The sequence below is a fragment of the Leptodactylus fuscus genome, chromosome 1, assembly GCF_031893055.1.
Source record: "Leptodactylus fuscus isolate aLepFus1 chromosome 1, aLepFus1.hap2, whole genome shotgun sequence".
NCBI classification, from domain to species: Eukaryota; Metazoa; Chordata; class Amphibia; order Anura; family Leptodactylidae; genus Leptodactylus; species Leptodactylus fuscus.
In genome coordinates this window covers 73033059-73059507 of record NC_134265.1, presented here as the reverse complement: position 1 = coordinate 73059507, position 26449 = coordinate 73033059, and the positions used below count along the sequence as shown (strand labels likewise).

The 26449-nt window shown below is 41.4% G+C and overlaps 1 protein-coding gene across 1 annotated transcript; it reads right to left on the bottom strand.

Annotated features, from left to right (window-relative positions):
- SLC25A46 (solute carrier family 25 member 46) lies at positions 1–26345 on the bottom strand. The gene is made up of 8 exons (XM_075272010.1): positions 25978–26345; positions 19711–19753; positions 19069–19126; positions 13555–13632; positions 12237–12337; positions 6648–6704; positions 6499–6556; positions 1–4748 (listed from the first exon to the last, which is right to left on the bottom strand). Exons 1-8 carry the CDS (start codon positions 26246–26248, stop codon positions 4164–4166), a joined length of 1251 nt encoding a protein of 416 aa, XP_075128111.1. The 5' UTR covers positions 26249–26345; the 3' UTR covers positions 1–4163.
- Positions 26346–26449: the final 104 nt, after the last annotated feature.

The window sequence follows — 26449 nt, the reverse complement described above, 5'->3', positions numbered from 1 at the left end:
CCAAGAAAGTCAGACCGATTACAAACGATATCTGCATTCCTTCTAATAGATAACTTAAACAGGCCAGCTTACCATGCCAAGACAAGTACAGGCCATGTCAGGCCTATGCAGAAGGCAGTCAGCAGATCAATAATCCATTTTAAATGGCATATTTATGTTTAATATTTTCCATGGTAGACACAGTGACTCCGGGAAACACAGAAAACATATGGACTGAATTTTATATACAACACCTAACTTGATGTCAATGACAGGACACCTTCGTATTTATTGGTATAATACAGGCCTGGAACACGGCATTTTTCTCCACATACAAACAATTATGTGATGATCAGATGTACAACGTAGCAAAGTTAAATGCTTTGGCAGTATTTTATGTGACAAGGATTGGCAAGAACAATGCATTCTGCTTCAAATTTACTACATACCGTTCAGTATTCTGTCATTTGTTCTCTAGCAACAGGTTGTAAACAGCTACTTTAGATACTTTCATTGTAAGGGTCTGTTCACACAGTTTTTTGCAGGCAGATTTTGACGCAAAATCCGCCTGCTTAAAGGCCTCCCATTCATTTCAATGGGAGTCCCTTTTTTTTCCCCCCACTGCAGATTTTTTTTCAGCTAGCGGGAAAAAGAAGCAACATGCCCTATCTTCCCACGGATTCCGGCCCATTTATTTGGGCCTAATCAGGAACGGGATGCTAATGCAATGCATCGGCATCCTATTGTGGCTAGCCGCGTGTAGAAGTCACACGGTGGAAAACGTTTCCGTCGTGTGAACATATTCTTCGCAATAAAGTAAGATATTTCAGCTTACTACTAAATGTTGCAAATTTGAGTAAAAGCAAAGTTTTCCCTACTTTAAGTTCACATCTGTGCCCAGTTTTTGTTCTTTGGGTCCAGCTTGGGAACCCAAAAAACAGAAACCCAATCAACTTAAAGAGGATTTGGGCACATGCGGTTTTATATACCGCTGGAAAGCCGAATTCAGCGCACTGTCGGCTTTCCAGATCTGTGCCCTGGGTGAAGAGCTATCGGTGCCGGTACCGTAGCTCTTCACAGTCAGAAGGGCGTTTCTGACACTTTGTCAAGAACGTCCTTCTGCACAGCAGTGTCTATAGTGCTGTACTGTGAGACCGGGCAGGAACGCCCCCTCCTTCACCTCACAGCGCTCGTCCATAGACTCGTCCATTATCAGGAGGGGGGGGAGACGTTCCTCCCCGCGCACACTGTAGAGCGCTATAGGCGCTGCTGTGCAGCAGGACATTTCTGACAGTGTCAGAAAACGCCCTTCTGACTGTGAAGACCTACGGTACCAGCACCGATAGCTCTTCACCTGGGGCACAGATCAGGAAAGCCGATAGTGCACTTAATTCAGCGGTATATAACACCGCATGTGCCCAAATCCATGAAAGGTCCTCTTTAAAAAGCTGTTACCCATGGAATCCCAAAGACTCCATAATGGGGTTTTCACCTGAAAAATATGGAGAGAAAAATCCTGTTTGCTCGTATTTTTAATGCAGAATGGAGAAGGGAATCAGAGTGCAGGGAGCGCAGATGTGACCCTAACCTGAGACTGAGCGCCACAGCAGCACTCGCATGCCTCACAATGATCACAAGCATGCCACAACATTGCTGTTGAGAAAAACCAAATCCTTTAAAGATCGAACCAGGTCACTTGTGATGATCGCAGGATCCCTCAGGACTTTTTGTTCATAGGGAAACATTGTGACTACAAGAGTTATCCGTCAACGCTATAGCAACTCATGGGCCCATGCCATGGGGCCTCAGACTAGAGCACCCACAACATTTACCACTTCCATTTCCCCACACAATACTAAGGGGCAATTGGCTTTGGTCAGGTTTAAGACAGCAGTGGTTAGTATTGCCCTGTAAATAAAACTAAATTCAATGAGCATTAAAAAGGTATGTTCACCTTCGAACGTCATATTACACCTTGGATATAATATACCTAAAAAGCAGAGTAACTTTGTAAATACACAGCATTATATTGTCTTGTATTGAGCCAGAGTTACAATCTGTACAAGGGCAGGGCTACACTGTAACGATTTCTTGCGCTATTAATTGATTTTATTAATTGATTTTAACTATTGAGTGTCAGGTGCAGAGCAATAAATGCATTTAATCGCTGCGGTCTTGTGGACTGTGGTTATCACATGAAACTGTTGACAGCACTAGATAAATGAATGGTCATACTAGCTGTATTGCTTTACACTAAGGCCCCAGGTTTTTGTTGCAGATGTTGCTGCAGTTTTTTGAGCCAAAGTCTTGAAAAGGAATGAAAAATATAAAACACTTTGAAATTTCAATTCTGTTATACATTTCAATACAATTCTGACTTTTTATTAGGCCAAACACGAAGTAAAACCTGCAACAAAAACCACTGCACTTCCTTAGCCTTAAAGAGGACCTTTTACCACCTCACCGCATCCTCCAGTGAGCCCCACCATTGACGAGCAATCATGTTTGTTAGTTTCAGTCGTCTTCTCCAGCTCTGGACCATCCCGCTGACAGCAGAGAGTATAATTGAGCCGAAACGCTCAGAAACGATTGCTCAGGAACGCTGAAGTTAGAGAAAAATTCCAACTGCAGTGGTATCAGCCTATTGAGTGAAGCAATGGGACAGACAAAGGTCCTTTTAAAACAATAAAACTAGTATGACCATTCAACTAGTGCCTTTAACAGTTTTGAGAGGTAAAAATATCTGAGCAAACCCTTTAAAAGACAAAGGCCTCACTTAGCGGGCCACAGCAAAAAAGCGTTATGGGAAAAACCACAGTGGCAAAGCATCGTGGTTTTTCCTGCAGTGCTTTACGCAGAAAGTATGCAGAATTTTCCTTTGCAAACGTTCTTCTTCCATTATATGTACAGGGAAACAGTCAGTGTTTTTGTAAGTATAATTGACATGCTCTGATTTCCAAAACCACAACGGTCCACTGCAAGTATTTTTCCGCAAAGTTCAGATTGGATTCGCTAGAAACCTATCCACTTTGCAGGGACCGTAAAACACTGCGTTTATGCCACATGGGACCCCAGTCTAAGGATGTATCTGTGTTTCTTAAGTGGACTGGCGGCACTGAATGCTACCCCACCCTTCCCTTCCCTTGAGGGACGCTAGAGCTGTCACTCAATAGCAGAGGTGTAGGGAAGTTACGAGAAAGAAGCCCAGGAAACTTCACAGTAAGGGAACAGAGCACTTGTAATAGAGGCACAAAGTGGATTAAAACTGCCTTTTCTTATTCATATAACCAATATGACCAGTCACAGTATATTCTAAACCACATCTAATGATGTCAAAACTCATGACAGACTCCTTTCCCAGAACTGGATCTGTTCACAGCACATTCAGAGGGTTTGGATCTGTCACCAATGTTCCATCTATTTTTATGGGGTTGCCAGAGCTGCAATCTCTGGCAACCCCATAGAAGTGAATGGAGTACAGTCCTACAAGTGCGGCCATTCACAGGGAGGATTCTGGGGTTATTTTGATATCCACCTTCTCCTTATTGTTGGTGTCAAACCAATAGTTTGCCACTTATCCCCTCTCCTGTGGACAGGGGATAAGTGTCTGTTTGTTATAGCAATCCCCCCCCCCCCTTCATTGCTGTACAATGTGGCAGAGGCCATGGCTTCCATTATGAACGCAATCCTCAATGCATATGTGAACACAGCCTTAATTGGGCTCCTGTAATACATTTGGACAGTTTCATAGATTACTGATCAGTGCAAACACTGCAATGCAGTGCAAATAATATTGTGGTAACAGGTAAATGCATTGAAAGTTACTCAACTTTCTAAGTAGGTTAGATTTATATATGAACTTATGCAGAATTGATATTCAGTGTGTGGTAACTACAGAGGAAACTCAATTTCGGAAAATGTTACGAACTTCCAGCCCTTCAGGCACAACGTGTACAATGAACCTGTCTGTACATTGAAAGAAATAAGATCAGCATTACACACAACATTAAGACTTAGAACAGCATATCCTTGTTAACCAGGCAGAATATTCAACGTTCGGTTTATACAATCTCGATCAGTATAGATAGATCTGGCAGGGTGCCCTCTTCTGTATCCCAATGTCATAAACATAGGGCGTAACTTGAAATAAAACACACTGATGTGCCAAAACAGGTGAATCATGCTCATTGTGCTGTATTTTGCAAAAGAGATGAATAAATGAATTTAGTAATTTGGAGAACAGTAGCATGAAGAGTATATTGTAATGCCACAGCTCCAAAGCCTTTGTAGAAGCCAAGCATCCCTTCCTCTCGCTTTATAGTATTGATACAGTCTCGCATTCCCTCATACTGAGTGTTAATAGGCAACACTTCATAGCCAAGGTCTGTATTATCTATTATAGTGCGTGTTCCTTGAATGTGAAGGCGGTGCATGACTGTCTCAAGAGGAAACAGTATGACGTCGGCACATAGGCTTGCTGCAAAGTTAGCTATGAGTTCTGGAAAATAATCTTCCAAAATGCTTTGGGCGGCATTGGCTCCGTTGCTTGGAATTGGGGCAGGACTCTTCTTCTTCTTTATGAAGAACAAAACACATTTCTGAACTACCGAGCTGATTATATAATGTAGCACTCCATGGAGGACGGTAGGAAACGTCAGAACGAGGAGGGGCAGCAAACGTTTGCTGTGAGGCACTCCGAGTCCCATAACTCTTCCAATTCCTTCCTTTAGACAATCTAAAATTCCTGGATTATCACGGATGATCTCACTCTGTAAGAAATTTAGAACAAAGCTGCTTTAGTATCTTGTGACACCTGTATGCAGTCTCCTTATATACTACGTACGGCTAAAAATAACAACCATCTCTAACAACTCTAGCTCCTTACATCAATATTTGCTGCTCCTCCGATTGGAATTTTTCTCTAGTGCCTATCATTCCCGAGTAGTCAATGCGGTTAGCACAGAGCCTAAATAGTATATCAGGCTCCAGAAATGTCAGTGGAACAGTGTCAGGCAGCAGCAGACAAGGGTGCGATTCTGAGCTCTGACACTGGCGGCCTGTTGTTTGCAAATTGGGGGGGGCTAGAGAGAAAAGTCTACCTATGCCAGAAATAGTGGAGTGGAAGCTATTAATAGATGCTAAGAACTTGAATATAGAATATTTTTTTGAAAAAAAAACAAAACAAAAAACCAAAAATGTGACTAAGGCTGGGGCACTACATTCCATAATTGCTGCGGTTTGGCTGCAGCACAGATGCGATTTGCTAGAATTCCATCTCCACATTGCGGAAAAATACAAGCAGCAAATTCCAGAACTGTCGTAGTTTTGGAAATCGCAGCGTGTCAATTATACATACAAAAATGCCAGCTGTTTCCCTATAGGTATAACGGAAGCAGAAAGTCCTCAGAGGCAACCTATGCGAACTTTCTATGAAAAGCACTGTGGGAAAAACTACGATGTGTTGCTGCCGCACTATTTCCCACAGCGCTTTTTTCCTCCGGCCCGTTACATGCAGCCTTCGCTTTAAAGAGGACCTGTTATGTCCTCAGGCACATGCCATGTAAAACACCGCTAGAAAGCTGACAGAGTATGCTGAATTCAGCGCAATCAGCTTTCCTGTTACGGGGGCGTTCCATACCGCCCAGCCATGACGCTGAGGAACGCACCCCTAGTACTAGTTTATGTATGAGTACTGTTAGGAGGGGGGGTTTCCTCAGTGTCATGGCTGGGCGGTAAGGAATGATTCTCACAGTAAAAAGCTATGGACAGTACTGTGAGGAGGGGCGTTCCTAACTGACCTTCAGAAACACCGTTTGACACTGAAGAGCTACGGTAACGGCACAGATAGCTCTTCAGTGGGGGCACATAATGGGAAAGCCGATAGTGCGCTCAATTCAGCGTACTGTCGGATTTCTAGCAGTGTATTACACAGCATGTGCCAGAGGGCATGAAAGGTCCTCTTTAAGTGGCTTTTTCTGCAATCTCTGATTATTCTCTCCTTGCACCGAGATGCCTTTGTATAGTATATTCAAAACTGCTAATTTTACACTTTGTTGCAGACAGGTAAGAAAAAGAGCATAAGTCTGGTTATTGCTCTGAACTAGTTTTCTTTATATCATGTCCCATAGCGGTCTTCATTCTTTACGTGAAGACCTTTATGTCCGGGTGGGGGCTGGAGTGTGATAGAAATACTTCTATGAATTGTAACAATCCCAGCCTTGAAGTGTTAGGCTAAGGCCCCAGGTTGCAGAAATGCAGACTTCTTTGTTGCAGATTTTACTGCGTTTTTTTTGAGCCAAAGCCATGAATGGCGAAAAAGGAATGGGAAATATATAAGAAGTTCTTACACTTCTACCTTCTAATCTTTTTCACTCCAGACTTTGGCTCAAAAAACCATAGGTAAAACTAAAAGAATAGAAAAGAAAAAAAAAAAACAACAAAAAAACATAACAAAACTGTGTTTCTGCAACGTGGGGCTTCAGCCTTATAGGGTTTTTCTATACATTTAGTTGCACTTACTTGTACAGTTTCAATCAGGCTTGCTGAATAGAAGGGAGTAGCAATCACATAGACTAAGCTGCAAAACAAAAGTGTCATATATATAAACCTAATATAATAGAATACACAAATCAAACACAAAGCTGCTCAGTAGATCTGGAAAGACTTACCTTTTAAGAAAAAGATGCCCTCCAATTTGCTTGGGACTCCACTTATGCGTAAGTTCCCTAGAAAAATAAATAGGATTATTTAAGCCATTTTCTCAGCAGAGTCAGAAAAACCAGCTTACTTACAGTATAGACATTTGACAAAAACAGAACTGTTAAAAAAAATTAAAAAAATAATTAGCTTTGGTTTTAATATGGAATCAAACTTTTGTATGCCATCACAGCATAGCTTACTGGAGGCCTAGGGAATAAGTAATAAGAAAAGACTTGTATGATGAAATGTTGACCAACGATCAAAATGACACTAAGTCAGACCCCACTTAGTGAAATCTGTGGGGTGTTCGTGTCTGTTACGAGACTCATGTGGCGCTGGTACTGCGGCAAGACGACTAAATAAAATATACACTGGCATACATTGCATATTTCTTTTCTTGATGCACCTACTGTTTATACAGGACATACTCCAAAGAGGATGGCATGTTCATATCTCCTATATAAAGATATAGACCCAGGCCACACCCATATATATTGTGGAGAAGTTAGCTCGGTAGAAGCAGTGGTGTGGACCCAAACAGTCAAGACAGGGACACAAAATATGCAGCAAACTGATTTATTTAAAAAAAAACAACAACAAAAAACAGAAAAATAAACTAAACCTTGACTTCAGGCATAAAATGAGCAAAACAAAATACAGCCTTAACTTCAGGCAAAAACAAATTAAACACCTGCTCGTCTGAGCAACTAACTAAACAGAATGGATAACCTAACTATACTTACTTCCAGCCACATGAACAAAACAAGTGCAATATAGTCTCACTGGACTCAGGGTTACAGTACAGAGCCATACACCTCCTTTCACCTCATGGAACTGCACTGCAATTCAGGATCCGCAGCCTTTTCTGGCCCAGTAATGAGCCAAGGATCTACACCTGGGCTGAGGCCTACTCCAGATCTCCCCTGGACCACACAGATGTCAGAAACCTGGGACTAATATCTGGATTCCAGCACTCTGCGAACATAACAGGTTTGTTCCATTGCCTATTTTGAGAATAGTGGTCCAGCATTGCTCATCTTGAATGGCGGGACACATGACATGTCCATTGCACTCCATTCAAGTCCATGGACCTACCAGAGATTGGCAAGTACACATAGTTTTCACATAAGCCAGTAGTCAACATAAGACTGACCCCCACAATCACAGGCTTCAAAAAGGCCCTGAAGACTCACCTATTCAGGAAGGCCTACAAACTCCAATAACACTATCACTGCACCACCATCTGTACAGTCTCCCCCCTCTCCTTCTGTCTCTAACCCCCTTCCCTCATAGACTGTAAGCCCTTGCGGGCAGGGCCCTCTACCCCACTGTGCCAGTCGGTCATTGTTAGTATTATACCTACCTGTATATTCTGTGTATTGTATGTAACCCCCAAATGTAAAGCACCATGGAATTAATGGTGCTATATAAATAAACAATAATAATAATAAATAATAATAATATTATTATTATTAACTCCATAGTTTACAAAAATAGAGTCTAAGTTGCTTTATTACCTTTAGCTCAGCAGTAGAAAAAAATTCCAATAAATAATTTCAATGGACAAATATGCAAGATAAGTCAAACAAGCAGTGGTATATAGTGGTATTGTATCCAAGCTACAGCACATCCGTACACAGATCCAAACCAGCTGTGCTGACGTCTATCGGACGTTTAGCCTTACTCATAGCACTTCAGCGCTGCAAAGCTGCAGTGCCAACCACTGAGCCTCTGTATTGCCCCTACAGGCATGTTTTTTTAAGAGGTGGTTTTGCAGTCACCCACTGAGTTAAGAGTAAGCTATGAGTAAAGATAAATACATCCGAAGATCGCAAGCAGAACTGATTGAGATCTCAGTATGACGTGTTATAACTTGGATACATTGTTCACTTTGTCAAAAGGAGATAAATGCAGGTTCAGCTTATGTGTGCTATGGGGTCGGCTGCTCGTCTGTTTGAGAACAGGCCCTCTGCATCTTGGTGAACAATTCACTTTAGAAAAGTCACTTGCATGGGTCCTTAATCTTTCTAGATAACCGTGAGAAGACGCAATACATGTGCCACTCCTCTACCCAATGACCTTTGCATGCAGCATATCTGAAGACTGTGCACGACTACATTACACACCAGCCTCTTCCTTGTTTTCAGTTTACTATTCAGTATCAAAAAAAGTGACGGAGGAAGGAGGGGTAAGTTGTATGAGGCAACCGTCCTGATCTGACACCACTTTTTTTTTTTTTTTTTTTTTTTACACCCAATTAGCAGATTATTTAACAGTTGCAAAAAGCAGAGGCAAACAGATGGCCATCAAGGTTTAAAAAAAGTTTCTGTTTTTGCAGCCATTAAACAGATGTAAAAAACATGATCAGAATAGAGCCTTAGGGTATGTTCACATGGCGGAAACCTGATTCTGCTCCCGATTAGGCCCAAATGAATGGGCCTAATCAGGAGTGTGTCTTGAGCCGCAGACTGCGGGAAGATAGGGCATGTCGCTTCTCCATACCGCAAGTTGGAAAAAAAAATTGCAGGTGGGAAAAAAAAAAAAAAAAGCGCAAGGGACTCCCATTGAAATGAACGGGAGGCCTTTTTGCAGGCGAATTTTGTGGCAGATTTCGCATCAAAATCCGCCTGCAAAAAGCTCTGTGTTAACACACCCTTTCTTTGGTCCTATTGCTTGAATAGGAAAAGAGCTGCTCTTGGTCTACCTTTAAAGAGGTTGTTTTTTTTTTTTCTTATACAGTCATGGACAAAAGTTTTGAGAATGATACAAATATAAATTTTTACAAAGTCTACTGCTTCAGTTTTTAAATGGCAATTTGCATATACTCCAGAATGTTATAAAGAGTGATCAGCTTAACAGCAATTATTTGCAAAGTCAATATTTGCCGAGAAAATGAACTTTATCTCCCAAAACACATTTCAACATCATTGCAGCCCTGCCTTAAAAGGACCAGCTAACATCGTTTCAGTGATTGCTCCATTAACACAGATGTGGGTGTTGATGAGCACAGGGCTGGAGATCAATCTGTCATGATTAAGTAAGAATGACACCACTGGACACTTTAAAAGGAGGCTGGTGCTTGTCATCATTGTTTCTCTTCTGTTAACCATGGTTATCTCTAAAGAAACACGTGCAGTCATCATTGCACTGCACAAAAATGGCCTAACAGGGAAGAGTATCGCAGCTAGAAAGATTGCACCTCAGTCAACAATCTATCGCATCATCAAGAACGTCAAGGAGAGAGGTTCCATTGTTGGCAAAAAGGCTCCAGGGCGCCCAAGAAAGACCAGCAAGCGCCAGGACCATCTCTTGAAAGTGTTTCAGCTGCAGGATCGGGCTACCAGCAGTGCAGAGCTTGCTCAGGAATGGCAGTAGGCAAGTGTGAGTGCATCTGCACGCACTGTGAGGCGGAGACTCTTGGAGCAAGGCCTGGTCTCAAGGAGGGCAGCAAAGAAGCCACTTCTCTCCAGAAAAAACATCAGGGACAGACTGATATTCTGCAAAAGGTACAGGGAGTGGACTGCTGAGGACTGGGGTAAAGTCATTTTCTCTGATGAATCCCCTTTTCGATTGTTTGGGACATCTGGAAAACAGCTTATTCGGAGAAGACGAGGTGAGCGCTACCACCAGTCTTGTCTCATGCCAACTGTAAAGCATCCTGAAACCATTCATGTGTGGGGTTGCTTCTCAGCCAAGGGAATTGGCTTTCTCATAGTCTTGCCTAAAAACACAGCCATGAATAAAGAATGGTACCAGAATGTCCTCCAAGATCAACTGCTCCCAACCGTCCAAGAGCAGTTTGGCAATCAACAATGCCTTTTCCAGCATGATGGAGCACCTTGCCATAAAGCAAAGGTGATAACTAAATGGCTCAGGGAACAAAACACAGATTTTGGGTCCATGGCCTGGAAACTCCCCAGATCTTAATCCCATTGAGAACTTGTGGTCAATCATCAAGAGACAGGTGGACAAACAAAAACCTACAAATTCTGACAAAATGCAAGCATTGATTGTGCAAGAATGGACTGCTATCAGTCAGGATTTGGTCCAGAAGTTGATTGAGAGCATGCCAGGGAGAATTGCAGAGGTCATGAAGAAGGGTCAACACTGCAAATATTGACTTGCTGCATTAACTCATTCTAACTGTCAATATAAGCTTTTGTTACTCATAATATGATTGCAATTATATTTCTGTATGTGATAAAAACATCTGACAAACACACATAAAAACCAGAGGGCAGCAGATCATGTGAAAATATAATATTTGTGTCATTCTCAAAACTTTTGGCCATGACTGTATATTAGGCTGGTGAAGGTGAAAAAAAACAAACAAAAAAACAAACAAAACAACCCCCCAAAAAACAAAACACATGTGCCTGTACCCGGAGCTCTGGTGTTCCTCTATGCAATCCGGTCCCGTTGTTCTAGTGGTTTCTTCTGGCAGAAGTCCCCGCTGGATATGACTGCTGAGGCCAATCATCAGCCCTAATGACGGACCCGGGACTATATGTGTCACTATCACTATCTGTGATGTCCCAGGACCTTTTTTTAGGCCGCTGGTTTGCCTCAGCAATCAATTAACTGCCACAGTGTGGCGTGGACCAAACTGTGGTGAGAGGCACTGGTGTACTCAGGACAGGAGAGCATGCTTTTTTTTCCCCTACACTTTCCCCGGCCTAATATAAACATATAAATTATATATATATATATATATATATATATATATATATATATATATATATATACACACACACACACACATATACATACACACACACACACACACTAATATAAATCAATCTATCTACCTATCGATATTGTGAAAATATCCTGGACAACCTCTTTAAAGAGATTACGCAATGAAAACAGGACAGAGGATAAATATCTGATTGGTGGGGAGGGTCTGACCGCTAAGACCATCATGAACCTGATACACAATGCTGCACATTCAGCCTCAGCACAAGTAAGCTGAACATAGTCACGTCTGTAGTGGACAGCGCTCCCTTTCACTTCTATAGGAGTGCTGGAGATAGTCAAGTGCTACACTTCTGCTACCATTATATACATCATACATAAATAACCACAACAGTTGCTTACAGTAAATCAGCCAGATCACCTAACTTACACAGAGCCCAGGTGACAGATCCCCACCCATGAGATACTGATCATACCCAAAGGTCTTGAATAATTTATTAATGAAGTGTTGACCTGATCATATATTTGTTCTAATTTTAGTCATTAAATTCCTTGAAACCTCCACTTCCAATAAACTGACCTTTATCTAAATTTCCCTTTTCTCACAACAGATGTTACAGCATTACACATTTTCTAAGGCCACAATTGTAGTATATTCTGTACTATGTAAATCCCGACGAGAGAGCTACCATACAAGGCAAGGATCCTTTTCCCTACACCTCCTTTCAAAACATATGGAGATCCAGTAGTAAATTTATTTCGTGTCCAGAGGAGAAGAATGTAGTTCACATTGTTCTGCAAGATTTCCTGCCTTAAGTAGGATATTCATATGTATAAAGGTGGGCAATAAATAGTGACATTACCTAGGCAGAGGTGTGCATTCACTGATGATTCCTTCTGCTCCAAGGGTTATACCTTGAACAATAAAAGTGCTTCCCATTCCTTTCCAAAGTGCCCTGGGACCCTGTGAATTAGCAAGAACAAGGCAGGAGAAATTAGAGCCATGTTTATTACATCAGACAAGGACAATAAATGATAGAACCCTTTTGCCATTACGTATTATCTATGGATAAGTTTATAGGAAAAATTCTCTAAGTTGAATAGAAATTATAGATTTAGAGCCAAATTCTGCATAAGTCATGTGACAAGTCTTATTAGGATTGTCATTGTGATTTGAAGGTACAGCCCATCGTATTCCCTACCAAGGTCCAAGACAATCACGGCATATGGAGCAGGCTACTATTAGAGATGAGCAAAGCAAATTAGGACAGAACTGGATTTGACCTGAATTTTCCAAAAGGTTTGGGTTCATTTCAGGCTGAACTTGGGGTGGAGAGGGTTTTCCATGAAACACTACTATACCCTGGGGTCTCCTCAGACCCCAGAGTATAATAAGTGGAGGCCCAGGGCAGGTGGGTAAAAATAAACAGTTATACTCAATCTGCCTCACCTGGTGGTCCTAGACGTCCTCATCAAGCCACTGAATGGGTTCTAAAACTGACCGCCAGGAAGCCATCCCCTGTCCAGTTTCTCTGAGCTGAGCATGAAAACCCGCCCGAATGACACAGGGCTGACACAAATGCAAGTGTGAATGCCACCTTAGTGGTCGCAAGGATGCCCAGGAGAGGTGAGTCACGGAGAGTATAACTCATTTTCACTCACCTCTCTGGGTCTCTATTTATTATACTCTGGTGTCTAAGAAACCCCTCTCCCCCCCCCCCCCCCCCAAGTTCAGCCTGAAATGCTCAAATATTGGTCAAAATGAATCTTATGAGGTTGTCCATCTCTAGATACTATAAAAGTTTAGAACAATAAAATAAAATACTTTTATAAATCTGTTGCACTTGGAAAAAGTAAAACATCATTTACCAGCAAGTATCTCCAAAGAAAATTAAATATTGACTGTCATAATAAAAAGATTATGCTAAAAATTAATGCTTTAAATAGGAGCTCATGTTATGTAACATACCAACAGACAACCACAGAATACAGGCTGTAAGACAAGATCGGTACAAGAGAAGTAATAAACACTATTCCCAACGTTAGTCAATTGTACACAAGTAACATCAAACTATAGAAAAACAATATTAGTAGGAAGGGACAAAATATGGTACAGTCTTGCAAACAGAATTTAGAAAAATACTTACAAAAAATGATAAGCAAAGAAGCTTCCACACTTACCTGTGTCTTGGTAAAACTATACATAATATTCACTATGCTAAATGGTGACAAGTGGTAATTCCTTGCATGGTAGTTCGCCTACAAAATAAACACACAAACGTTTTCATGCTTCTAAAAATACATTTACAGAAAAATCTTAAGAATTGAAAGCAAACCATTATAATGTTAGATAAGTGGAATTGTTTTATATAATCTAATTGAGAGAGTGGTGGGTAAATTGCAGAATAAAAGGGGAGAACCAAAGCATCTTGAAGTTAGACCACAAGGTAGTTATTGTCAAGTATTGGAGATTATCATCATTTATTAGTAAGCCCTAAATGGAAGTATCAATTATTCTGACAATTAAAAGGGAAAGTAACACCTAGATTTTACCGAACTAAAAATCAAAGATTGACATATTTTTTCTGATTCTACAGTATTTTCTGCACATGGATTTTTCAGTGGACTTCTTGAGATACCGCTAACAGGATTCAGAGATATGTTTTATAGCAGCCACATGTTGTCTGGGGAGGACTCAGACGTTCTGGACATACAATACTGTGAATCCAGCAGAATATGACTTCTGATGTTGGATCAAACCCTCCTATTTCACCTTATAAATGTCAATTCATATTAGATCCCAACAATACGGAACATAATAGTATCAATGTACAGGAGAAAGCATTACAAATGCCATATTCAAAGTAGCTGAATTGTTGATAGGGATAAACCAGTCTAGGCATTCACCTTAAACGGAATATGCTGAGAAAAATAATACCGTAATTTGTACATACAGTCCTATGAAAAAGTTTGGGCACCCCTATTAATCTTAATCATTTTTTAGTTCTAAATATTTTGGTATTTGCAACAGCCATTTCAGTTTGATATATCTAATAACTGATGGACACAGTAATATTTCAGGATTGAAATGAGGTTTATTGTACTAACAGAAAATGCACAATATGCATTAAACCAAAATTTGACCGGTGCAAAAGAATGGGCACCTCAACAGAAAAGTGACATTAATATTTAGTACATCCTCCTTTTGCAAAGATAACAGCCTCTAGTCGCTTCCTGTAGCTTTTAATCAGTTCCTGGATAAAGGTATTTTGGACAAACAATTCAAGTTCAGTTAAGTTAGATGGTCGCCGAGCATGGACAGCCCGCTTCAAATCATCCCACAGATGTTCAATGATATTCAGGTCTGGGGACTGGGATGGCCATTCCAGAACATTGTAATTGTTCCTCTGCATGAATGCCTGAGGATTTGGAGCGGTGTTTTGGATCATTGTCTTGCTGAAATATCCATCCCCAGCGTAACTTCAACTTCGTCACTGATTCTTGAACATTATTCTCAAGAATCTGCTGATACTGAGTGGAATCCATGCGACTCTCAACTTTAACAAGATTCCCGATGCCGGCATTGGCCACACAGCCCCAAAGCATGATGGAACCTCCACCAAATTTTACAGTGGGTAGCATGTGTTTTTCTTGGAATGCTGTTTCTTTTTGGACGCCATGCATAACGCCTTTTTTTTTAATAACCAAACAACTCAATTTTTGTTTCCAAAATGAAGCTGCCTTGTCCAAATGTGCTTTTTCATACCTCAGGCAACTCTATTTGTGGCGTACGTGCAGAAACGGCTTCTTTCTCATCACTCTCCCATACAGCTTCTATTTGTGCAAAGTGCGCTGTATAGTTGACCGATGCACAGTGACACCATCTGCAGCAAGATGATGCTGCAGCTCTTTGGAGGTGGTCTGTGGATTGTCCTTGACTGTTCTCACCATTCTTCTTCTCTGCCTTTCTGATATTTTTCTTGGCCTGCCACTTCTGGGCTTAACAAGAACTGTCCTTGTGGTCTTCCATTTCCTTACTATGTTCCTCACAGTGGAAACTGACAGGTTAAATCTCTGAGACAACGTTTTGTATCCTTCCGCTGAACAACTATGTTGAACAATCTTTGTTTTCAGATCATTTGAGAGTTGTTTTGAGTAGCCCATGATGCCACTCTTCAGAGGAGATTCAAATAGTAGAACAACTTGCAATTGGCCACCTTAAATACCTTTTCTCATGATTGGATACACCTGGCTATGAAGTTCAAAGCTCACTGAGGTTACAAAACCAATTTTGTGCTTCAGTAAGTCAGTAAAAAGTAGTTAGGAGTATTCAAATCAATAAAATGATAAGGGTGCCCATACTTTTGCACCAGTCAAATTTTGGTTTAATGCATATTGCGCATTTTCTGTTAGTACAATAAACCTCATTTCAATCCTGAAATATTACTGTGTCCATCAGTTATTAGATATATCAAACTGAAATGGCTGTTGCAAACACCAAAATATTTAGAACTAAAAATGATTAAGATTAATAGGGGTGCCCAAACTTTTTCATAGGACTGTATATCAACGGCAGTAAGGTCAGAAGCTCTGACTAAATGGTAAAGAACGCTCTGGTCACATCAATTCTATTGAAAAATCTGCCGAGTTGCTTAGACTATGAAAACCTACACTATGTGGTTATATAGTGTACAAGGTGTTTGCAGTAACGTGTGGCATTATTTTTCAGAACTAAACTAGATATTGGTTAGGGAAGTATTCTGGACCTGACAAACTCTCTTTAAGAGATTTTCTATTTAGAGTATAATAAGCTTTGTTTATAACGTTCCCTTCCCTCTTCCTGATATCTTAGTGAATTAACACAAGAACCTACACTATAATGTGCCAGAAATGGAGAGACAGGAAGGAAGTGTTGTCTATGCCTGCAATATATATATATAGATAGATAGAGAGAGACAGACAGACAGACACAGGGATGCAGCACTATCTGTTCCCTCACTATTGCCATGCCTTGCGTAGAAGTCATACCTGCCATACTTTTATTATTTCCAGAGAAAAAGTGGGGCAGTATCACTAGCGAACATATTTTCTAGGCATGAGAGGGGACTATCACATTTCAGAGCTGGTATTACTGCAGTGACATGGGTTGCTACTAGTCAAGGGAAAATGCAAAGGAGACACCACTCAGGTGCATGTAGGGAAGGAGGATCATTATATGGCAACCATATATTTAATGGGGATAACCTCTAAATGTGTTTCACTTTTTGGATGTGAATCTGAAGTCTGATGTCACAGAGCCTAGTTGCCAAAAACATACTTTTGTGACCACAAACCAATTAAGCAATGCAGAGATAATCTTTTAAAGGATGTGAAAAATCAGTCTGCAAGTGCATCGGGGGTGGGGCTTTATTTGCCCTATTTAACCCCTTCCCACACTATGACGTACAGTACATCATGTAGTGGGCTAAGTTCCTGTACCATGAAGGACTATTAGGTCATGATAATGGCACCCACTCAGAAGCTGAGAAGGGGTCATCAAGAGAAGACGTCAGCTGTAAGAAAACAGCAGACACCTTCCGGTAACACCCAAAGATGGAGCTGAGCTCCGAGCACAGCCCTTAACCCCTTAGATGCCACAATCATAATCACAGCATCTAAGGGGTTTCCTTAACAACCCAGTCCCTACCCCTTTTATTATATAAATTAATATAAAATATTATACATTTGGTATTCCCACGCTCGTATAGATCAAAACTTTATCAGTAAATGGCATAAAATATTCTCTCAACCAGCTCAGGCAGAAAAATAAAAATGTTATGCCTTTCAGAAGATTGCAATGCACACACAATGGATCATTTTCCCCAAAATAGATTTTTATTATGCAAAATTAATAACTCATACCCCCCTCCCCCAGAAATTAGGTATTGTAATTGTAAACGTAATTGCACTGACCCATAGAATAAAGGTAACATCTTATTTCCACCCTAAACCCCTAAAGGAATTTATCCAGGAGTGCAGTGAATATTTTTAACCCTCAAATGTTGCATTAAACTATTTACCAGAACGTTAGGCTTATACTAGCATTGCCTGTCCATTGTGTTAGTCTTTGAAACTGTTGTAAAGTTAAGGTGCTCATTTTACCCATTGGTGTTCATCACTTTTTTTTTGTGGGGTTTCTACAGTGTTGGTACTTTAGGGGCTTTGCAAATGAGACAAGGCACCTGCATGCTGTCATGTGCCAAACAGCAGTTTATAGTCACATGTGGGGTATTGCTGTGCTTGAGAAAAATTGCATAACAAATATTGACATGTCAGTCCCCACAGCAATCAGGTGAATGGGCCACCGAAAGCCTGCTATGCCTCCCCCTTGAAAGTATGCTTGTGTGACTGGAGGTTCTTTCACTGCTATAGAGCCGTCATTACTGCAATCTCCCTTACAGCGCCAGCAACCTCATAGTGCTTAAAGGGAACCAGTCAGGCTAAAGCCGCCAGCATGCTGTTAAGCAGCCGAGGTATAGGATCCCAAACCTCTGTATCATACCTCCGTTCGCTGCCAGTATCCTTAGGAATCTAAACATGGAGATGCCAGGTGTCCACTAAGGTGCAAACTGTGGCTGTGATACAGAGGTTCGTGAACCTAAACCACAACTGCTTAATGGCATGCTGGGAGTTTAGTGGTCTCAAACAGCCTGAAAGGTTGACTTTAAAAGCATTGGCTCAAAGCTTGAAAGTTGTCACTTATTCACAATGTATACGTAGGACCATCCATTCTGAGAACAGGAGTGCTGAGGCCCACTGTGTAATGGAGTGTGAGCATGCCCACTGCTGGTCTATTCAACTCTGTGGCAATACTGAACAGAAGCAGTGCTAAAGAGCTGAGTAAACAGGCGAGGGCTTCACATAATCAAAGGATCAAAACAAAATATATATATATATATATATATATATATATATATATATATATATATACACACACACACACACACACACACACACCGTATATACTTGAGTATAAGCCAAATTTTTCAGCACATCGTTTGTGCTGAAAAAGCCCCCCTCGGCTTATACTCGAGTCAAGCAAATAAAGAAAAAGATTTTTTTTATTTGGGGGGGGGGGTTTCTATGACCAGCCACAATAGTATTGTATAGAATCTCCCATAACATAGTGGGGGGGGAAAAAAAAAAAAAAAAGCTTTAAAAAAAATATAATAAAAAAAGTAAATAAAAGTTCTAAATCCCTCCTTTTCCTAGAATACATATATAAGTAGAAAATGACTGTGAAACACATACACATTAGGTATCCCTGTGTCTGAGAGTGCCCGGTCTACTGAATATAGGGGACTTGCAGTGCTCCTTTTCTGTCAGGAAGGGTTTAATAGGAGCACTGCAGATACCCTCTATTCAGCCAGGCTGAATTCCAAGTGGGGGAAAAATAACTTAGTCCTCAAGCTCAGGGAAGGGGCAGACAGACAACCAAAACACCCCCTCCCTTTCCCCAGCAACTACTGCACCCAAAAACTCCGGCCATTTTAATTTTTGAAATTTTCCAGTAGCTGCTGCATTCCCCCCCCCCCCCCCCCCCTTGGCTTATACTCAAGTCAATAAGTTTTCCGAGTTCTTGGTGGTAAAATTAGGGGCCTCGGCTTATACTCTAGTATATACGGTATTTATTTATTTAAAAAAAAAAAGTCTTACCTGACATTGTCGGCGCAGAACAATACAGGGGTGAGCCAATACATTTTCTGTAAAGAGGCTTTAAAGAAAAATACATTGTTATTTAACCAATAACCAGGAAAAATTCTGAAATTCTTAAGCAAAAATAAGTTCAAAGAATCATACATGCTGAAATACAACATCCTGATCCTTCGGTCATGTACATTCAGTCTCAGAATACTTTTTTGCTCATTCAATTCATTCTATTTCTGAAAGCATCCTTACTACACCTGACAAAAACTTTCACCCAATTAGTCAAGACCTTTTTTTCCTATTGCTTTCAATGTGATTTGCGTGTATCACATTGAAAGCAATAGGGAAAAAAGCAGCCCATTCATTTTTAATGGGGAGCGCACGTATGCCGGCTCCCATAGAAAGCAATGGGGTCTGTTTTAACGCCGCTGATTCGGAACGAGTTACACGTTCAGAATCAGTGAGCGTATACTCAGTGTGAATACACCCTTATGTTGTTTTTCTATGGTAAGGTAACACGTTGCAGCACTTTAACAAATTGCATAAGTATGGGTTAACGCTGCAACATCTGTATATCTTTATCTTGAGTGCATTAAAACTATATTTAAAAAAAAAAAAAAAAAAAGCCTTAATGGTATCTAGCAGATGTACCTTGCAAGTCCAATGCCAAATCCAGCAAAGCGATTGAGCTGCTCTGAAAGAAAGAAAAACAAATACATAAACAACATAACAGGATCTTTATTGAAAGTTTTTATTTATTTTTTTTCAAATGCAATCTGCAGAAATACAGGACTTTTCTGCCATGTCAATAATGCACAGCAAAGTCTAAATTTGATGTCTGCAGTGTCTGAATTTTGGTACAGAGACTTTAGTCATGCCCAGAAAAATGGCTCCAATGCTTGTAATTTTAAAAGATATTGCTTTCATCATCTCCATCTCTTTGCATCTTTCAATTTTTCAAGTTTTGCTCCACTGATTCAGGCACAGTTGGAATTTTTTCTCTCTTACTGATCCTGAACACTCATTGGTGTTAGTGAAGACTATAGTTGTGCTGAAATTGTCAGCCAGGTGTTTCCTGAACCAGTCAAGGACCGCCCACCTGACAGACAGCAGAATTGTTCTGAATGTAACAAAATGATTGCTCAGAAATGGTGAGGGCTAGAGAAAAAATTCCAACTGCATCAGAGTCATTGAAGCTGCTGCTACTGAAGGATGCAAAAAATTGGATGCTTGTAGAGATGGTGAAAAATTCTCTGAGTGACGTCTGCACATGGGAAGAGCAGTTCTATGTTTCTAGTTTTGCGAACAGCACATAAAATTGCAAATTCCAACTGTATTCAACTAGTGATCTCTCTTGAAAGAATACAGGTAGAACAGCAATCTTTGTGTCATATAAAAGCTGAAAAGTTTATCTACCTTATCTTTCGTAGGAGTATATAGGTTTTAAAATGCCCATAAAATATCAGCAGCAGGAGAGAGAGACAATGTGCAGTCCCTAGGCAGCAAGGACAGGGTGTTCCAGCGAACCCATTCCCCAGCATCCGCAATGCTATTACAACGGATGCTGGGTCTGTAAAAATGATGGCAGCCACCATCATAATCGGGTCTCTGCTGTAATGTACAGCAGAGACGCCAGAGCTAATGCACACAATCAGAGTCTAATCTGTGTCCATCCGCAATAGTAATGGAAAGAATCTAACATAGACTTCAATAAAGTTGTATTGCAGTCTATGGGGCTTGCAATCAAATGATTGCAGGTTGCAGGCCACCGGGGGTGGAGGAATAAAATAGTAAAATAAACAATGTTCTAACTCACCCTCTTTCCCTAGAATACATATAAACGTAGAAAACTACTGTGAAACACAAACACGTTAGGTATCCCTCTGACCGAAAATGTCCGAACTACAAACTTATAAAATATTATGTTATGGCCAATTTCCAATACCACAACCGAAATGAATCAGTTTAGTTTGGAGACAAAAATCACCAGCTCTGAACAGTTCAGGCTAATTTGACGTACTCATATATCACCACGTATTAAATGACACCTATTGTAATCATTGATAACATAATTGCCAGGAATTCTACCGCTCATTGAGAAAATATGGCAGCAGGGGAACATGTAGAAGAACTTCAACACCTCACTTACTGTAAGCACCGCTCCTGGCTGACTGTTATTCCACAGAATTTAGCTGCATCCTGTGAAGGGTGCACATGGCAGCCAATTCCTCATCACAATCACCATATATTCCAAAGTAATGGGTAAATTGTTTTTAGTAAATGGGACGGTTGCTACGCTACTTCTAGAAAAAAAGGCTGATGAATCAGACAGAAACCTTCACACGCTGGACATGAATGTATGCCAAAGTCAATAAAAACTTCTTAAAGGGGCTCTATCACTAGGAAAAGCATTTTTAACTAATCACACCTTTGCATACCCTTTAGAAAGTCTATTCCACACCTACCTTTAGTATGTAGATTACCTCAGTGGTTTCTGAATAAGTTCATTTTTATTCATATGCTAATTACACTGGTGCACGATAGATTGTGCACACCTCTCCTATTGTTTTCTATGGGAGACTGATGATGATGAGGATGATGACTCAGCTTCCTGTTTGCCTCATACACATAGGAGATAACAGAAGAGAGGAGGCTGCTGGGAACTTCCTGAGCTGGCTGGAAGCTCATTAGCATATGAATAAACACGGACTTATTCAGAGACCACTGAGGCAATCTACATACTATATGTAGGTGTGAAGTAGCATTTCTAAAGCCTATGCAAGCATGTGATTAGTTAAAAATGACTTTTCCCAGTGATAGAGCCCCTTTAAACACTCACATGCAATTGGTACCAAGAATTAGATATCAAAGATGATAAAACATACAACCAATATGAGTCACAGTGCAGACAGATTAATGTGAAGGCAGCAGTTCTTCACCATGCACTACATCACATCTTTCTTTTTCCTAGCTGAATAGTTTGGCCGCTCGTCCCCCAGGGGGTTTTCACTCTGATGACACAATAAGTCATCAGTATATGATAAGTAGGTGCCCGACACCAAGGCTCCACACCAGTCAGCTGACCAGGCTGCGTTGGGCTCAGAACCAGCTTTGCTTCTATTCAAGTAATAGGAGCAGATCTACAATACCCCTGTGCCACCCCTATACAGTGGATGTAGCCTACAGCTCTGGTCCTATGGGTTTCTAGGACTTCCATCTTTCTCTGTAGCTTCTGGCACAAGTCAGATTAACTGATCAGTGCAGGGTCTGGCTATCCCTTAAAGGGAACCTGTCACATGGAAAATGCAGTGCAATCCACAAGCAGAATGTTATAGAGCTGAATAGACCGATATATAGATTAATATATAGAAGTTATTTCACTTATATCTTTAGTCTTTCTATGCTAAGAAACAGTCATCTAGTCATGGGTGTGGTGCCATTATCGATCGACAATCATCTCTGTATGCGTAGTCATACAATAAGGCCCGTCAGTCACTACGTAGGACTGCTATGCTTAACACCTACTAATCCAACCATTCAAGGGCGTTTACAACATTTGCGGCCAAGTTTTTCTTGGGGATACACAAAAAGCTACCTAGTACCAATTAAACACTTTATTACATCCGACAACCTCACTTATAGAGTCAACAGTGCAGATTTATCTCCTGTGTATAACAAGATTAGCAACTTAACAGTGACCTTTGACTACTAAAATGACTTATCGGTTTTCACACAATTTTCATTTCAAAGAATTTTCACTTGTGCATGAACTATGGCGAAAACCATAAAAACAAACACTCCTACCATCTGGCATACTGACCTGAAAGGTTAAAGGTGTATTTACACACAGTTGTTCTACTCTGGCACATGTACAAAGATTTCAGCAGGTTCTACTTATGGGGAAGCTGCAGAAGATTCTCCAACAAATCTACAGTGTATATACTAGAAAGCCTAAAGCTTCATTCACACAACAATTAAAAAAAATGCCATCATACGACTATTTTAATCAAAGAGTAAATCATTGTACTCACATGTCTATCTTTGACAACGTCCCAGTATAAAAAAGCTTGACAAACAGATGCCAACCTGGGAGAGCCCTTCACAGGCGGATTGGCAAATTGCACTTTGTGGCAAGAGTGGGAGTGGCCATATTAAAGGGGCTCTATCAGCAAAATCATGCTGATAGAGCCCCACATATGCGTGAATAGCCTTTAAAAAGGCTATTCAGGTACCGTAAAAGTTATATTAAACTACCCCCCCGGTTTAAAATAAAACCCTAAAACAGAATGCGATAAGCTTACCGAAGGTGCACGGTGGGCGGGCATTCAGGGTGCGCCATCTTCTTCATCCACGCCTCCTCTTCCTCCGATGTCCTCCTCCGGCGCTCGCGAACGGACATTGCTTAAAAAAAATGGCCTGGGCGCATGCGCAGTAGCCGTGGTAGAAGCAGCATGCTACTGCGCATGCACCCAGGCCATTTTTTTTAAGCAATGTCAGTTCGCGAACGCCGGAGGAGGACGGGACCCGAGGACATCGGAGGAAGAGGAGGCGTGGATGAAGAAGACGGCGCACCCTGAATGCCCGCCCACCTTCCGTAAGTTTATCACATTCTGTTTTAGGGTTTTATTTTAAAACTGGGGGTGGCGGGGTGGGTAGGTAGTTTGATATAACAATTTACGGTGCCTGAATAGCCTTTTTAAAAGCTATTCACGCATATGTGGGGCTCTATCAGCATGATTTTGCTGATAGAGCCCCTTTCAATATACTCCCCCTATATAATATCATACCATAGATTGTTTATTTTATATAACCAGTGACAATCCATTTTTATTTACACCATTTAGTGATCAGGTTAAACACTGTTACTTTTATTGTATAGATTGTAACGGTTATAGAAAGACCACATATGTCTATTTCCTGTTTTGGGATGGTTATGTATTGCAATATAATATAATTATAAATAAAATCTCAAAATGATGAAATTGCAGAGGGGATCCTCCATTTAATGTATTTTTTCAATGGTACGATCAGGGGTTTGAACTCAGGCTCACAGCAAATGATGATGTATGCAAGTCATTCACTACTACATGAGTCATTGTCTCTCAGTGAGAGGTTTTTCTTATTTCCAAACTTCAACATCCTTACTACTGATTACACAGCAGAGAATATCCCGCTCCGTATCATCAGAACAGAGTGGATTGGAAGGCCCCACAGACATGAATGTATAACGCAAAGCACTCTGATGTCACTCTGTGTGCATTCAGCTGAAACCACAGCCGCACGTCCAAAGCCCAGTCGGTCGTGTGCATGGGGCTGTACAGTGTTGAAGCTTGGTTGAGTTTAATGGAGGCAGAGACAGAATGGATTGGAAGCCCGCACAGGGGCGAATGTATAAATGAATGCACTGTCATGACACTAAGATGTCACTGCGAATGATATTGGAGTGCACTCCGTGGCAAACTCAGGCCCAAAGGTAGCAAGACAAGGTAATATTCTTTAACTGCAATGTAAAAGACCAATATAAAATTAGAAGTTCTAAAATTATAGAAAGTTAGCTTAAATTATTGCTGTAAAAGGGGGTAGTTACTTCTTCACTGGTGGTTGGATAACTTACTTAGGCTAAGCTCACATGTAGTGAACTGCAGCTTAAAAAAAAAAAAAAAAAACTCCACACATTCTCTTTGCTGGGTCTGAACACAGCATAATGACTATCATTTTTTCCTCTGCATTGCAGCCATAACATTTCTATTAATGAAGCTTTATGAAGCCTTGTTTTAAGTGGGAAAAACTGCACTTTTCAGCAATGTTGAGAGCTACATTTATTTTTTTTGCAGAGGGTATAACAACTGCTTCAGGTCCACATCGTACATATACACATCCTTGCATTGTTAAGTAGCTGCAAGAAGCTGTGCAGCCGCAAAGATGGAGACCCGACCTCCTATAGATAAGGAGTGATCACTGTATACACAGCTATGGAAGCCAAGATGTAGCTCGACTTCCAGACCTGTGCCAGGGATTGGGAACTGCATGAGTTGCTGCATCCCAGAAGGCTCAGATCACCTCTGCAGTACCGCTTGGGAGACCCAAAAAAACAGAACCCCAATCTGCTTACAAAGCTGTTACCCACAGAAACCTGCAGACCTAATAAACTATAATGGGGTTTGCCGGGTTTCTGCCCGAAAAAATACAGAGAGAGAAGTCCTGCTTATAAGCGAATTTGGGAACAGAATTGCCGAATGGTGACCAAGTGCAGGTGTGAACCCAGCATTACCAGGAATCAATGGAAATCCTACAAGATTGGTGAGGGGAGGCTAGATATACATTGGACACATTGGGGAGAACGCATCAATACATCTGTACCAGTTTTCCAGTGTAGACGGGAGGTAATGTGGAGCACCTTTGGCCATCTTTTTCTGTGAATGTGGGTGGAGCAGGGTGGGGATGCCATGGCCCAACCTTTATTTAAACTCACCACTTTTATGGCAAGTCATACAAGAAATCCATGCCAATTCCTGACTGGTGTAGATTTCCATTCTGGCACATACCATGACTGCCGGTTGTATGTGATCCAGAAGGTGGGGGAGGGGGGGGGGTGTCTTATATTCGGGAAAACAGGGTAGCTGTGCCTGATTTATTCAAAGTCCAGAGCCTCTTGACAAATGACAATTGATAAATGACAACCCTAGAGCTCAGGCTACTGAAACACTATCACAGGATTGGTATATGATAGAGGAGAGGTGCAGGTTCATAGGGCATCAGCCCTTGCAGTGCCCCGTCCACCAGCTACTCCTTACAATAACTAGTCTCTGGGCTGTATGCGATCACATAACGTTAGGTCAGACATTATGTATCTATGATGCTCCACTTTGTATCCAGTATAGACTGGAGCAGCGCCCCCTGCAGACAGTGCTCTCTCACCCCCGCCACTGCCGCTGCTCTCTTCCCCCAGGCCGGGGTGCGCCTGGTTTCCATCTCCTCCATACTGCGGAGTCCTCTCCCCCCAGTGCAGGTTACGGCTCCCCGGGATGTCAGGCGGGGTGGTCACCCAATGTTGTGACAGATCCCCGGAAGAGCTGAATGACCTTGTCGGGAAGCTGTGCTGGTACGGCGGGGGAGCTTCATCTCCTCGGCCCCAGGCAGATCCCCTATATCCCAGGCCATCGAAGCCCTCGGGCCGGCGGGGCTGCATGCTACCTGTAGTATTGCAAAAGCAGCCCTGGTCACCGTACGGCGTGACGTCAGAGGCAGGTGCTCAGCCAGCCCCAGAGCTATGCAGGAAGGCGGCGGCGCTGGGACGATATGACATCATACGGCCGCTAGGGGTGACGGGACTTGTAGTACAATCCTCCGCCAATAGAGTCCGGGGCTGGCGGAAGTCTGAGCTTCTCTG

Excerpts from the sequence above, each read along its gene's own strand:
- SLC25A46 (XM_075272010.1), bottom strand. The coding sequence starts at position 26,248 with ATGCAGCCCCGCCGGCCCGAGGGCTTCGATGGCCTGGGATATAGGGGA. Across the intron at positions 19,754-25,977 it reads GAGCAGCGGCAGTGGCGGGG|AGCAGCTCAATCGCTTTGCT; the intron begins GTGAGAGAGCAC and ends TCTTTCTTTCAG. Across the intron at positions 12,338-13,554 it reads ATAGTTTTACCAAGACACAG|GGTCCCAGGGCACTTTGGAA; the intron begins GTAAGTGTGGAA and ends GCTAATTCACAG.